At 33.9% G+C, this 16,027-nt stretch overlaps 2 protein-coding genes across 19 annotated transcripts in view; both read right to left on the bottom strand.

Moving 5' to 3' along the window:
- Positions 1-13,993, bottom strand: part of LOC105317280 (protein starmaker) — a 43,961-nt gene extending 29,968 nt beyond the window's left edge. For 11 of the 18 annotated variants that reach the window (XM_066071235.1, XM_066071234.1, XM_034475973.2 and 8 more), the window contains exons 1-4: positions 13,857-13,993; positions 12,611-12,661; positions 9,421-9,532; positions 8,300-8,350 (exon numbers count right to left, since the gene is read on the bottom strand). In XM_066071235.1, coding sequence (XP_065927307.1) covers positions 8,300-8,350; positions 9,421-9,532; positions 12,611-12,649 — 202 coding nt within the window. In that variant the 5' untranslated portion in view covers positions 12,650-12,661; positions 13,857-13,993. Of the gene's footprint in view, positions 1-5,973; positions 6,061-8,299; positions 8,351-9,420; positions 9,533-12,610; positions 12,662-13,856 lie in introns of those variants that run through there. The other 7 variants (XM_034475969.2, XM_066071231.1, XM_066071232.1 and 4 more) reach the window with 2 other exon arrangements.
- LOC117690991 (uncharacterized protein KIAA1958-like) lies at positions 754-2,807 on the bottom strand. Its single transcript, XM_034475984.2, has 3 exons — positions 1,844-2,807; positions 1,644-1,710; positions 754-1,554 (listed from the first exon to the last, which is right to left on the bottom strand). The coding sequence occupies exons 1-3, from the start codon at positions 2,520-2,522 to the stop codon at positions 1,005-1,007; spliced, it is 1,296 nt and encodes a 431-aa protein (XP_034331875.1). The 5' UTR covers positions 2,523-2,807; the 3' UTR covers positions 754-1,004.
- Positions 13,994-16,027: the final 2,034 nt, after the last annotated feature.

Below are 16,027 nucleotides of genomic sequence, written 5' to 3'. Positions count from 1 at the left end.
CATATTAAATGAAAATCATACTTTATGATCTTGGATATTCATGGATTCTGTTTTGACACAATATCGTATATCATCTGTTAAAAATTTGTATGATAATCATATGTTCATATGTTAATCAATACAATAATATAAAATTAAAATATTGCATCCTATCATATTTACAACATATCATATTATACAATAAAATACCATAATAAACAATGATGAGATATGATAATGTAACGTATTGTATGACATTGTATTTTGTTATACATTATTGTATTTGATCACATAATACAATATCATAATATATAAAACAATATTGTTTTATATTACAATATCATATTACATAATACATCATAACATTGAAACATATGATATTATATTGTATAATATAGTATGATATTGTATGATACTGTATCATTTTTGAAACATAATATGATATTGTATCATAATATACAATATAATTTGATACAACATTGTATCATATCAAATGATACAATATTGTGTGATAAAGTAAAATATATAATACAACATTATATTATACATATTGTATCATATGATACAATAATATATTTTACAATATCATACAATACAGTTTCATGCGATGTGATAATATATCATATTATAAACAAAAATCATATTATACAATATTGTATGATATGCTATTATTACTTATTAGGTTAGTTACTGACACACTACGGAAATATATTGGGTTGATCAATCTCATAGATGGTGAGGCGAAGCCGAACCATCTATGAGATTGATCAACCCAATATATTTCCGTAGTGTGTCAGTAACTAACCTAATAAGTGTTTTGTTTTCCCAAGGACTATCTAGTGATACATTTACTCGCAAGAAGTGTTGATCACATATTTAAATTCCACACATTTTTATTTTTTCAACAGTAAATAAAGTTCAACAATCTTTATATCAGTAACAAACAGTTTTTCAACAATAAAATATTTTAAACATTTAATAATAAACAATTAAAACCACTCCAATCTCTGCATTTTTTTTCTGAACTATTTTGTGTTAACGTTGATGTTACCGATATTCACGGTGCAGTTACTGAAGCATATTGGTCTGAATGGTCGTTTCTCTTCAACTGGACTCTGCGTTTCAAAATCTGCGAAAAGTTGATCAATTTGCCACCCGCTAAGATCGCATTCCACTATTTGAGTTTCACAAACCGTTGATGAAGATGATGAATTAGCCATAATAGCATGCCTCTTGGTACTTGGTAACATTGGCAAGCTGGATGTTGGTGCAAGATTTTCGCTGATAGACTCACCCATCTGAATTTTTTCTGCATCACTAACTCGCTGATAGACACTCAGACTCTGTACGGACTTGTGTCCAGTGACAGACATTACTTGTGAGGGTCCATACATACACTTGGACAGAATGGATGCTCCAGTTGCTCTTATGGAATGGTTTGTATATACTTTTGACAAGTTAGTAGCCTTGCTCAAGGAGCTGAGAAAACTCCTCAATTTCTTTTCACCAACAGGGACATTACAGAACCACACTGCATCAGATTCGAGAAAACTCTCTTTTGGTCGCTGCCATAGCCTGTAAAAGGGAACATTTCTAACTCAAAACAAGATACACATAAATTTTCAATCATAAAAATTAATATATTTTGTGTCAATCAAAATTACCTGTCACATTCTGGATGGAGCTTTGATAAGTACATCTCGAAGGACAAAACTGGACAGTAGATTGATCCTACCAATAAAGATAACAAATACATATAAACATTGATAGATTTTTAAATAAGAATTTATAAGTATGATAAGATTTTCTCTATGACTCAATTCTTTTAAAAAATAGAGTAGACACAGTTAAAAGCAAAACAAACCTTTAATTTCTGGCATAATTCCAGAAGAAGTTTCTTTGTCCAAACGATGGTTTTTAGTTAATTCATCAACGACTTTTTTCACGACTTTTCGACCAGTGTCCTCGTCAGTTTCAACTCGGAACATATTTTTGGTCATGTTATGCATGTTTTCATTCCCTCGCCTGCAGAAAAACATTCGGATGTCAAACTGCACTTTATTGAAGAGACCCTGTGGTGTATTGATAGACAGATGCATACTTGTATACAATGATTTCAAGTCGGTGTCTGAGATGATAGGATGGTGAACCACGTCTCCCTTCCCCATTCTTTTGGCTTCGGCTAAAACAGCCTTAAAACAAGTGTTGCTATCGGTAAACGAGGAATCCTTCACTATATCCACTTTTCTGTTGAAGGGGGGTGACTTCAAATATCTGTTTATGCCATGGCGAATTGTCTCCAGGGAATTTACTTTGTAATGTGACCCATCTTCTCTACGTAGATCCATGTAGAAATGGCCTAGCATCTCGTCTAATTTCACGTTGTCAAAGTCTTGAAAGTTCTCATTTTCGCCTTTTACTTTCAAGTATTCCTTAAAAACTTTAGCCGCTCCTTTGTTTACCTGTAAAGTTTTGCTACTGTTCAATTTTAATCGCTTTTCCTGTTTTTCCTCTGCAGTGCTTAGCACAAATCTGGATGCCATTCTACACGAACGCAGCAGACACAACAATATGTGACGTCAATTCAAAGGGCAACTACTCTAATTTAAAAATAATTCCAAAGGGCAACAACTCAAAATATATTAAGAACTTACGGAACACGGTTTCTGTATTAAATAATATGAAATGTCGAGATGAGTAGGCGAAGCGGCGGCCAATGACGGCCATATTGCCTACTATTAATCCTCACGGAGCCTACATAGAGATATATGAGGCAATCACGTGCCATGTTTAAACCAATGAAAATGTGACATTTCAGTCCGAGGGAAAACAATATATAATATTACAGTATCATATTATACAATTTCATGTGATATAATTCTATATTACAGAAACTAATATCATATTATACAATATCGTATGATACAATATTATAGAATATACAATATTGTATCATAGGATACAATATTATATTTTGCAATATCTTATGTAATAGTATCATGTGATAAAATAATAAATAAATTATACAATATAATATTATACAATATTGTATCATAATATACAATACTATACATAACGATATCATGTTACAATATCATAATAAAATATTCAAAAAATTGATTCAATATCATATCGTATCATATCACTTTTTATAATATTACATATGATATTATATTGTATCATATGAAACAATATTGTTTCATACCATACAATACTATATCATAGGAATCATGTTATATCATTAATCAACAAACACATCTATCTATCGAGCAGGTTTGAGTGAGGTGGGAGATTTCTTTAGCATCCTTGATAATGGAGATCAGGCTCTGCATCTGAAGCAACCTCTGCATTTCATTTATAATATAGTTAAATCAACTATGCAAGCTATCATCTATAAAACATGTGACCTGTTCCAAAAAAACTAAACCTCATCCAGCATCCGAAACCTATGGCACAGATTCAGCATTCAAGTCTGTCAGGTGCATCAGTATACATAAGATGCATCTCCATGCAAGTTTGGTGAAGTTCAGACCAGTAATAACTAAGATATTATCATCAGAGGGCACTAGCAATTAAAACCTTAACCTGCTCCAGCATCCGCAACCTAATATGGCTAAGATTCAACATCCATGCCTGTCAGGTGCATCTGTATCATAAGACACACCATCCATTCAAGTTTGGTGAAGTTAGGACCTGTATTAACTAAGATATATTTTTCAGCATCCTTGATAATGGAGATCAAGCTCTGCATCTGAAGCTTCTTCTGTGATTCATTCATATTACAGTTTAATCAACTATGCAAGTTTGAAATAGTACTATTATCTATTAAACATGTGACCTGTTCCAAAAAACTTAACCCTATCCAGCATCTGAAACCTATGGCTCAGACTCAGCATTCAAGCCCGTCAGGTGCATCAGTATAATAAAACGCACCATCCATGGAAGTCTGGTGTAGTTAGGACAAGTAATAACTAATATATGATCATCAGAGGGCACCTGTTTCAAAAATTTAACCAGCTCTAAAAACCTTAACCTCCCCCAGCGTCTGAAACCTATGGCTCAGATTCAGCATTCAAGCCTGTCTGGTGCATCAGTATCATAAGACGCACCATCCATGGAAGTCTGGTGAAGTTAGGACAAGTAGTAACTCAGATATAATCATCAGAGGGCACCTGCAACAAAAACTTTAACCAGCTCTAAAAACCTTAACCTCTTCAGCATCTGTAACCTATAGCTCAGATTCAGCACCCAAGCCTGTCTGGTGCATCAGTATCATTAGACACACCATCAATGCAAGTTTGGTGAAGTACGGACCAGCAGTAACTTAGATATTGCTATCAAAGGGCACCTGCAACAAAAACTTTAACCTGCTCCAAAAACCTTAATCTCCTCCAGCATCCGAAACCTATAGCTCAGATTCAGCACTCAAGCCTGTCTGGTGCATCAGTATCATAAGACACACCATCCATGCAAGTTTGGTGAAGTACGGACCTGCAGTAACTTAGATATTGCTATCAAAGGGCACCTGCAACAAAAACTTTAACCTGGTCCAACAACCTTAACCTCCTCCAGCATCTGAAATTTAGGACTCAGTTTCAGTATCCAAGTCTTTCAAGTCCATAAGTAGGTCCAGATGCATCATCCATGCAAGTTTGGTGAAGATAGGACAAGTAATAGCTTAGATACAGGACCTGCAACAAAAACTTTAACCAGGTCCGGACGCCGACGCCGACGCCGACGCCGAGGGTATAGCATAAGCTCCCCCTGACTTCGTCTCGGTGAGCTAAAAAGAGGATACAAGCAAGTCTTAGTAGTGCATCAATTACAGTACTGTAAAAGTGTTATTTATGATGGTGGTTACACACACACACATATATATATATATAATATCAGCGTTTTTGACTGTCAAACTTTATGCAAGGGTATAAGATATGACGTGCTACGTGATTCACCAAAAATAATTTATGCAATCATCATTATGGACATCCTTTCATAAAGTTGGAATACTGATGTTATAAAAAAAGACAGTTTGTTTTGAAAATGATTCATATTATACCCTCAGAAGCACCTGCATTATATTAGTGTCCATGGCACACCCAAATCAGGTGTAACTCGATATTCTCTGACTCATTATTAGGGATGTCAATTTACTCGGTTAGCTTAATTGATTAATCGGAGCATTTAGTCGAGCAATAGTCGAGTACTCATTAAATTTATTTGAAACTGTGCATACACTGTATCTTAAACCATAAACATTTAAAAATTTGTGATAATACGCACTTATTCTAGATGTATTTGATTTCAAATAAATTAATCAGTATTTTATTTAAATATCCGTTACCTATTGTCTTAGCTTTTTCTTGTGACACTTACACATAATTGAACTCAACAGCATTTTTGACAAACCTAACGTGACCTGTTTCATGTTAAGTCATTGTCCCGTGCCATGCCAAATCATTAATGAAAAATTAATGATTATAAAAACAAATGCCTTGAGATTTGAAATGATTAATTTTTCATTAATACAAGCATCTAATACAGTAAATAACTGATTAGATGAACCACAAATTGATCTCTTCAAGTAAGTACTTCTATTCAAAACTATAATTTGATCTACAAATTCAAAAGAGACCAATTTTTAGCCGCTAAAAAATAATACCAGGGACATTCGTTCGATAAAACAAAAGTGTAACATGATCGAAAATGCTGGGACAAAAAAACCTCTTATTTTTATTTGAAGCCCCAAATCTGCCGTGTTAAGACAAAAAAATTGTTTTGATTTTTTTTTGTTTTACAACGAGTAATCGATTAAGAAAATTTTAGTCGATGATCACATGACCTAGCGATACTCGGTCACTTGTTGATATCCATACTAATTATTGTGCTTTGTTAGTATCCAAAGCTGGAATATTTGGAAATATGCTTCATGCAATCCTTTGATTAAATGATCAATAACAAAAAAATATCAAGAAACCCATTGGCCACATTGCTTACCTGAGCAACAATAGTTATAATAAAATCCACTTTATGAAGTCATATACAAAATATCTGGACAATGTATACGATGTAGTAGAATAGATCCTGTATAAAAAGATTTTGAAATTTATTTTTCAAATATTCTCATTTTAAATATTAAGTTCCTTTAGTAAGAGGATGATATCATAGTCATATGCATATCACATATTAAGCACTGCATCTCTTATGAAGATCTCGTTAACATATGACCCTACATCAACCTTTTAACCCTTGTGGGGCCCAAGAATTGTCCAGGGGCCACAGTCTACACAACTAAGAAATAAGAAACAACATTATGCCAAGATGCTTGTATACAAATAATCCCATATATCATGATATTTATGTTTTTTGAAAATAATCTAAAAAAGATTTCCATGTAAAATTGCACTCCCTAATGTTGCCCCAACACACCACCTAAAATAATGATTTGGACAAATTAAACTTGAATTTATACACTATATGAGGTCGCTTTTACTGAAGTTACGGCTTTATTAATGGATTGGTTATGGAGAAGAAGATTTTTACAGATTTTTCTCTATATATTCCTATGTAAAAATTTGACCTCCCCCCCAACTGTGGCCCCACCCTACCCCCAGAGATCATGATTTTCACAACTTTGAATCTACACTAACTGAGGAAGCCCCTATGCAAGTACCCCTTTTTGGGGGGCCAAATGGTTTTTGAGAAGATTTTTCAATTTTTCTCTATATATTCGTACGTATGTAAAAATTTGACCCAACTCAAGCCCCCCCGAAATCATTATTTGAAAATATTTGAATCTACACCACTGAAGATGCTCCCATAAAGTTCTAACTTTTCTGGCCAAATGATTTTTGACAAGATTTTTGCATACATGTGATATGTACTGGCGGTACGCAAAATGTACTGGTTTTTTTTGGACTCCTTTCCCGGTGTACCAGAGGGACACCAAAATTCAGGGAATATGAAAATTTGTACAGTAATTTGAAATTCTTGCTAAATGCCACCATTTTTATCTAGTTCTGGCTCACAAGACAATTAATGGAAAACATCACCTGTGTTTGACACGAGACCTTCCGATATTCTTGTAGTGTACACAAACTGTTGTGAGTGAAGGTGTGAATTACCAATTGGTAACTCATGGTAAATCCCTATCAAGATACCCCTTTAGGAATATCTAACTGTTTTTAAAGGGGTACTTAATCATAACTGCTAATGTTTCGTTACTTGATCGAAAAAAAAAATATATAGCCACCTTTAAAAATATACATGAATCTGACCCAGCTCTCCATATGTAATATTATACAATGATTAAACATGATTATTATCATTAAATAAAGGATATGGTTTTAAAAGTTTTTATATGCTGAAATTTATGTAAGGTTGCATTTGTTGCTGTTAAAACAAAATTCATGAAATTTTGAAGCATTCAAAACTCTATAACAAATTTTTAAATGAGACATTTGCGACAATATTATTATATACATTTGTTGAGATAAAATGATTTTTTAATTCAGGTTGAACAAACTAACCGTATATAAATCAAAACCAGACATTAGCATGTTTACCTGTTATCATTTTCAGCAGCCATGACAGTTCTTGCGAATTTTTTTTTTATTATACGCTTGGAGTTTTGATGGGCTTGATAATGTGAATGTCAGTGTAAATAAGCGATCTTTCCTCGTTCTATCACTGAAACATCATTTAAGGAAATGCTATATAATGGAAAATTCATATCTACTGCGTTAATTATGTTTAAAATAGGGGAATTCCTATATTCAGTTAAAGATCCACTCCTGAGTTCTCATTGGCTGTTCCAAAATAAAACCAATCAAGGTCAGTAAACATGGTGGAAAAATTCAACTTGCATTGTTGACATACAAGAAAAATAACCAATATATGGACTATATCTGATATTTTTGGATTGATTTATGCCATACACAACTACAATGTTTGAGTTCAGATAAGAATTGTAAATGTTATTGTCATTTAAGTATGATTTGAGCCGAAATTGTTGCGGGAGTGAATTACTCCCGCACTTGAATCACTTCGCACTTGCACCATTACGGAGATCCTATGGAGTTGTAGCCCTCTCCCCCCCCCCCATAAAAAAAAAATCGGGAGAGGGCTATATTATTGCAGGAAGGTGACAGCTAGATCAAGATTTTCACAGATTTGCCTTATAACATTTAAAATCAACGGTTATAATTGCTAATTGTGGCTATAATTGCCACAAACTATTGATAGTGGTCTGAATCAACTATTAATTGTGAAGCCTGGTATACATTGTATAGACTTTTGCTCTTGTCACCTGAGGAATTCTTACCTTCAAAGTTGTCTGGATCCTGTTGACAATCATGTATATCGTTGATATGATCTACAGAGAGAATAAACATAAATATACAAGTATATATCAGTCGGAAAAGTACCTGTTCATTTTTTTTGTACTTGAAATTTGGCCAAGATTCTGCATTCTTTAGGAAACTTGAAATTCAAAATATTATTATAAAAGGACTGCGAATGATAGCATTGTTTTGCCGCCTAACTAAAAGTCTTTTTTTGAAAGTTGTCTAATTAAAGTTATTTTTTTTATAATAATGTAAACAATTATGTATATTTTCATTAAATATAAATGATTTGGTCAAACAAAGAGAGATAACTTTTTATTTTGGGTTAAAATGACTCATTTCATGATAGAAAATAATGGAAAACAGAAATGTTTTTTAAAACATCTTTCTTTACCCCTCATGAAACAAAAATTCCTTTTGAAGGGTTTTAATTATAGTTATTTAGCATGTTTTTCCAAAACAAGAATTTTGTTTTGTAAATTTTGTAATATTTTCCTCACTCATAGAAAATTTCAATGAAATTTTTTTAAGACCCCGCGTTAGCAAAACTTCTGTTTAAATATAAATAATTTGATTACAAATTTTATTTTGATATAAATTGATTAGGATTTGATTATCCTTTTTAATCGAAAACTTATTTTTCTTAATATCTGACAGCAATTCCGAAATATTTGAGGAATGAATTCAATATTTATTTGTTTTATACAATATAAAATGGTTTGGGGCAGTTTACGCTTTATAAACCGCGAAGCGGTTTTAAAAAAAAGCGTAAAATGTTTCAAACCATTTTATATCGTATAAAACTAATAAATATTGAATTCATTGCTTATAATTTAATTTTTCTACTCTTCATTGTAGATAAAAATGATCATTTGACCTTTAAAATGACGTAAAATTGTACAAACGTCAGCGTATTGATACATTTTTGACGTTAGTCTTACTATGACGTAGGCAACATTCTTTATACAATATAAAATAATATTTTTAGCCAATCAGAAAGTGCATTACAACCACAATTAAATTATTTGGATGTAAAATGTAGGCGGGAAACGGGCATTAGCGTTCGCAGTTATTACTGAACTCTGTACTATGACCTTACCTTCAAGTTGGTTGCTTTCGAGTTCTAAGTGTTCTTTACCTAATTCACTCTTAGTAACAGAATTCCTTACTGCCATATAAGCTGGTACACCACAGTCTTCTTCATAAAAGTTCTATGAACAATATAAAAAAATGATCATGATATGTCACACTCGGTGATATAACATTCTCTCTCTCTCTCTCTCTCTCTCTACATGCACAGATCTAGAGGGAGTCCAGTCCACTTTTTCTTTAAACTATATGTAAATTTTAAGACCTTGGTTGTTGACTAAAACAAAAACAACAAGAAGAAAAATGGTTGATTCTTTTTTTAATGTTGCACTATCTGGTAAGGACGTTTAGTGTTTCTTTTAGTTTAGAACAATTTTTTAAAAAAACATTGAAACATTAATAGTGCACAAAACAAAAATTATTGAATGGACTGACAGGATGAGTTTTCTAGGCTTGCAACATTTGCTGAAAGCCAGATGATGGTCATTATTGAATATTTACGAGTGATTGCGTCTTATCAGTAAAAGTGATAAGTAAAAGACGCGATTATCTGTGAGTATTTGATGACAGAAGATGGTATAATATTAGTTATCCAGGTCCAATCAAGGGTGTACAGGGATTTACCCCGGGTTGTTTTCCATGTTCTTAAAAAAGAAAATCAGCATTACATAGTAAACGCTTTTAGAAACATGATCTTCTCTCATCATATGTAAATATTAACTCCCAAACTGATAAACCATGACAAATGTAAAATGTGGAACTGTATACAGAGTTATTTTCACCCTTCTTCACGTGCAAATGGTTTTGCCCCACCTTGAATTGCCCAGATAAAGTTGTGATGAAAAAGAGATAATTTGAGACATTAGAAATGGCCCAAAAACAAAAAAAGGGCAAAAATGAAACGGGGGCAAATATTTCCACATATACAGTATCATTCTAAATGTATTGGTATGTTTTATTCTGGAAATCTATAGTTTATTTATATTATCTTAATAAAACTTATGATTAATGTCTTGCCTAATTTTGTTCTTTAAATTCTCATCTAAAAAAGTATAAATTAGAACATCATCCATCATTCAATTTGTGGGACTTGAGATCAGGCTTCCCCTTTTAGACCAATAATTTTCCATTTCCTAGCTCTCAAAAACTTAAAAATGGAATCAGATGCTTTTAATCATGCACAGTAACTTTAAATAAATAAAGTACTGTGAGCAAGCTCACAATTGATACCCCCCGCTAAGAAAAAAATCATAACGCGTGTATTTTTGCTATTATAGAAAATATTGGATGAATTTATTTCACTGTCCATTTTCTATTAATAACAACTGCTCTATTTTTAAAACTGTTAATGCTAATAGGAGTTAACAAAGCAATTTCTACCCTTTAATTCCATTTAATTTTTAAGTTAACTGTTAAAGCATGAGGACATTTGCATCCTTCCTTTAACAATCATGACTTAAATCAAACGAAATCCAGTGTTATCCACATGTCAAGCAGCCATTTAATATTTAAACATTTTGAATAATTGGTATACTGAGCCCGATTTTTTTTTTAATTTTTTTTCCACACAATTTTTTTCCCCAAAAAAACTCATCGAAGCAGGCAATCTTCAGAGAGACAGGGATGAGAATCAAAAAATAATTTATATGGCATGCGAAGAGCAAGCTTTGTGTCAAATTTTAGCTTCTAATATTTCCATTAATACATGACAAAGACAGAATTTAGCATTTTTGAAACATTTAAAGACCTTGAACTTCCTCAATTGACCTTGGGTCAAGGTCATGACACAACATTAATCATAAGCAATCTTTGTGTGAAGTAAGAACATTCAATGCTTCTCAATAAAGAAGATATGAACCGGAATTGAATTTTGCATTTTTTCTGCCAGAGACCCCGACCTTGCCCAAATGACTTTGGGTCAAGGTCATGACACACTCTTAGGTTATAAACAATCTTTGTGCGAAGTAAGAACTTCCAATGTTTCTCCATAAGTATGATATGGACCGGACAAGAATTTTGCAATTTTTCTGCCAGTGACCTTGACCTTGCCCAAATGACTTTGGGTCAAGGTCATGACAAACCCTTAGGTGATTAGCAATCTTTGTGTGAAGTAAGAACTTCCAATGTTTCTCCATAAGAAAGATATGGACCAGACACAAAGTTTGCATTTTTTCTGCCAGTGACCTTGACCTTGCCCAAATGACCTTGGGTCAAGGTCATGACACACCCTTAGGTCATAAGCAATCTTTGTGTGAAGTAGGAACTTCCAATGTTTCTCCATAAGAAAGATATGGACCGGACACGAATTTTGCATTTTTTCTGCCAGTGACCTTAACCTTGCCCAAATGACTTTTGGTCAAGGTCATGACACACCCTAAGGTCATAAGCAATCTTTGTGTGAAGTAGGAAATTCCAATTTTTCCCCATAAAAAAGATATGGACCGGACACGATTGCACAGACAGACGCACAAACAGACAGACGGACGGACAAGGTGATTCCTATATACCCCCCCCCCCAAACTTTGTTTGCGGGGGGTATAACAAGTGAATTTTCAGTATCTTTCCTTGAGTTGATTTTAAAAGATTTTTAAATTGCAGTATCACCAGTGTGAGATCGGTGTGTCCAGTGTGAAACAGCAGTGTGAGATTTTTCTGTCGTACACAGTGTTTTACTTTGCCACTTTAAAATGTAAACAAATGTTGTCTGCTGTAGAGAAATGCAAAATAATGAATTGAGATTACCCATTTAGTAATTGATTCGATCAATCAATTACAATGTATCATATTTTCATTGGAAAACAACTGTTGTATGCTCTCATTTAGACTTGCATTATTTGAAGCATGTGTAGGGATAAACCAAAAGTAATCTATTGAACGTTATAACAGAAAGTTGCAAGACATCGCTTTTTAATGTAAAATAATGTGAGAAAAATAATCATTCATTATATACTCGTGTGGGCTAGTGAAATTCCTCCTTGGGGCCAATATTCACAGTTTAGGACTCGGAACAGCCTCGTCCTAGACAGTTAATCTTGTGCCATCGGTAGAATTTCACTAGCCCACACGAGTATATAATGAATGATTCTATTAGTCTTACCTGTATTTTAACTACAATGATCATATATTTACAAGCATCAAATTCTTATAAGTAAGATATGCAAACTATCAAGATTAAAACTCTATAATTATGTTATACAAACCATAGCTCCTAGACTTTTCATCGAGCTCACTGACTCCATATTTCAACTTTCCTATAATAAAAACATAGACCTTAATAACCAATTCGAACCATCAACAAATTCTCAGGTTGGGATCAATCGCCCAAATGGATTATAATGTCCCATTTAGGATATTAAATACCCAATTGGGATGCAAAGTAAGCTAGTGCAAAAGATGGAAATTTTTGATTTAGTGATTTTTAAAATAACTCCACACAAATGCAAATCAAATGTAACACCGACATGGATGTGTCAACGTTTTGTTAGAAAGTTTTCCTATAAGCTTTACTTTGTAAGATTGATGCCCAAGAAGTTTTGGATCTACCAATACTAAGGATTCAATCTCCATGTACTTGTAACAGTAGGGTTTCAGAAAAAAATTGTTTGTTAACAGTTGTTACATTTCTAACTTTATTCAGATTAAACATTATGATATTTTTTTGCAAAATAAAAGATGTTTATTTTTTGGCAGTTCAAATTTATATCCCATTTGGAATAGGCCTTATATTATCACTGAAGACATGTAACCCCATTCGGCACACTTCGGCCAATTCATATCTCAATAGTCAGCCCGCGGGCTACCTAATATATTATGTTGGGATGAACCTTCTATTGTGCTTAATGCATATATTGGAATTCTGGGAAGGAATCAGACAGTCCGTGTTAGAGAAATTTAAAGTTATAAAACTGGTCAGTTTCTAAATAGGTCAAACAGCGCATCAGACTGTCCCTAGCTATTGACTGCAGCCACAGTCTTGGTGTGCCCATTCATATTTTCTCTTATTGGAAAGGATATATACATTATTGGCAGTGGTTTGCGACGGGACCATGAAATTCAGCGACTAACCTTTGCAAAGTTACAAGTTCACCTACAAGTCTAATTAAAAAGTAGGTGTGCAGTCATACATTGTATGTTCACTACTTCATGCCCGTTTCTTACCCTGAAGTCGTAAGAGTAAACTGAGCAAACTAATGTGCACCTGCATATGGTGTATTTACTTTTGACCTAAATTAATATTCCGCTAGCTGACTTTATTAGCTTTTTCAAAAGCTAACTATGTCTTGATATAAGTTAGAGGTTTGCCGAATGCTTGGCGATTGTACTTATAAAGAAAATTCGAGCTGACACAAATGTATTCCCTGCGAGCCCAGGAATACTTTAACAGTAATAGAACTTTTAAGATTTGTAAATAAAAGAGAGAATTGATCTCATTGAATGCATACTCACAGTTAAAACTTGATTTTTAGCTGTGATGTTTCTGACGACAAAGATAACGCCCTCTTCCGCTTTTGTTGCGCTTGCGTACTTCCGACTTCAGCGAGGACGGGGGTAATCGTGCGGCGCGTCTTTTAACCACAATGAACCACAATGAACCTTAATGATACTACAATGAACCACAATGAAACCACAATAAACCACAATGATACCACAATGAACTTCATTAAGTTGATAAATGTTTTTCAAAAGCTATAAAATTTCATTAAAGATTAGTTTAAGGTCAGATGCGACCTATTATCAATTATTTTCAACTTTTTCCTATTTCTGCAATGTGAAGATTCCCATTTCTGTATTATTTTCCAAATATGCGCGCTTATTGCATAGGCGTCGGAACCGGGGGGGGGGGGGGGGTGGGTGGGTGGGGGCTAGGGGGGCTTAGCCCCCCCCCCCCCCACTTTTTTTTCAAAGTTATACCTTACCATTAGAAACATAGCATGATCGAGGGTTCAGCCCCCCCCCCCTGCGAAGAATATTGTTCCTAAATTTACCTTGAAAGATTGAGAAGTTGGATTCAGAAGCAAACTACTCCCCCTCCCCCCCCCCCCCCCCCACGGATTAGGAATTTCATGATTTTAAAAAAAAATTTAGGGTATAAAGTAATCTTTTTTTCTTTTGGAAGTATAGGTATACCCCCCCCCCCCCCCCCCCCCCACGGATTAGGATTTGCATGATTTTGGAAATTACTTTAATATCAATATTTCTGAGGATTAGTCTAGCCCCCCCCACTTTCAATTTGCTTCCGACGCCAGTGTATTGTACATATCGATGTAAATTTAAAAAAAAATAGACATGACCTTTTCACTAAAAGTTGATTTAGGTTTGTTTCTATCTAACCTTCCACATAAAAGATATTTTTTATAGATTTTAAATGAACTTTATTCATTAGTGTTGTGTAATAACGATATACTAATCATTCAGTGTTGATTAAATATAAAATATGATCATACTAATTTTAAATATGATGATCATGTGCGCGTCTTGTACAAACATTTTGATGCTAAATATCATCTGACAATTTTATCACATTTAGCACCAATTCAATATTTCCTGTCGTTGGTCATTATCTTCAAAAAAGAGATAGAAAGAAGAAATCAATGAATAGATAAAGTAATTATCTGCCCCTATTTTTTTTTATATAAATTTATGTTTAGTAGAACCGAAAGTTTCATTGGGCCGAGGTGTCTTTTACATGGACTGACGTGTCAATCAATTTGGGCCGACCCGTCTGGGCCGAGGTGTCAAACGCCCTTGGCCGAGGTGTCGTTGGGCCGAGATGTCCGTCTACCCAAATGTACATATCTTGTTAAGAAAAGCTAGCTACTAGTAACTGGCTACGAGATAAAATCAAAGTTGGCTACTCGTAACTGGCTACTAGTAACTGGCTTCGAGAAGTAAGAAAAGCTAGCTACATGTACTAGTAACTGGCTACGAGATGAAAGAAACTTGGCTTCTAGTTACTTGTTACTGTCCATGTGAGAACACATACCTAGGATTTCTATTTGTGTTCTTAAGATGTACATTGCAATATATACCATTTTTGAATAAGTTTTCTCGTTATGTCACAAATGAGATAATTTTATTACTATGCCCTGAAAATTTCTGAATCACACCGGAAACAGTTATATTGCCCTCCCGGAAACAGTTATATTTCACAGGAAATAGTTATATCATATACCTAGTAGTGTATCAGCCCTGATACGCGTGTTTTGGACTACTGGTGAGACAGCAACCGGAAGCTAGAGCTGTATCGCCTTCGGGGCTGATATTTCTCTGTCTCAGCCCGTCGTCAAGGGGGTGTATTGCCCTCAAATTTGAAATCGCTAATTCCCAAATATCTTTGCTTTAAATTAAGACTAGTATTTCCATATATCTCTGCTTTAAATTAGGGCTAGTTTGTGAAATAACGATAGAATGACGAATACATAATACAAATTATCATCTTACACGTCTGAATATTTTTATTAATTACCGAAAATTGAAAAATAATAATTCAAAAATAGCGCCAAAGAGTGAATTGTATCTAAGCTAGGGGAGGCAACCTACACAACGGTTGTGTATTCAGAACAATATCACGCTTTATTTAACATCCATCAAAATTTAAATTATGGAGGATATAGAGA

This window comes from Magallana gigas, chromosome 9, assembly GCF_963853765.1.
Source record: "Magallana gigas chromosome 9, xbMagGiga1.1, whole genome shotgun sequence".
Taxonomy (NCBI): domain Eukaryota; kingdom Metazoa; phylum Mollusca; class Bivalvia; order Ostreida; family Ostreidae; genus Magallana; species Magallana gigas.
This window is presented reverse-complemented; position numbering and strand designations above follow the sequence as displayed.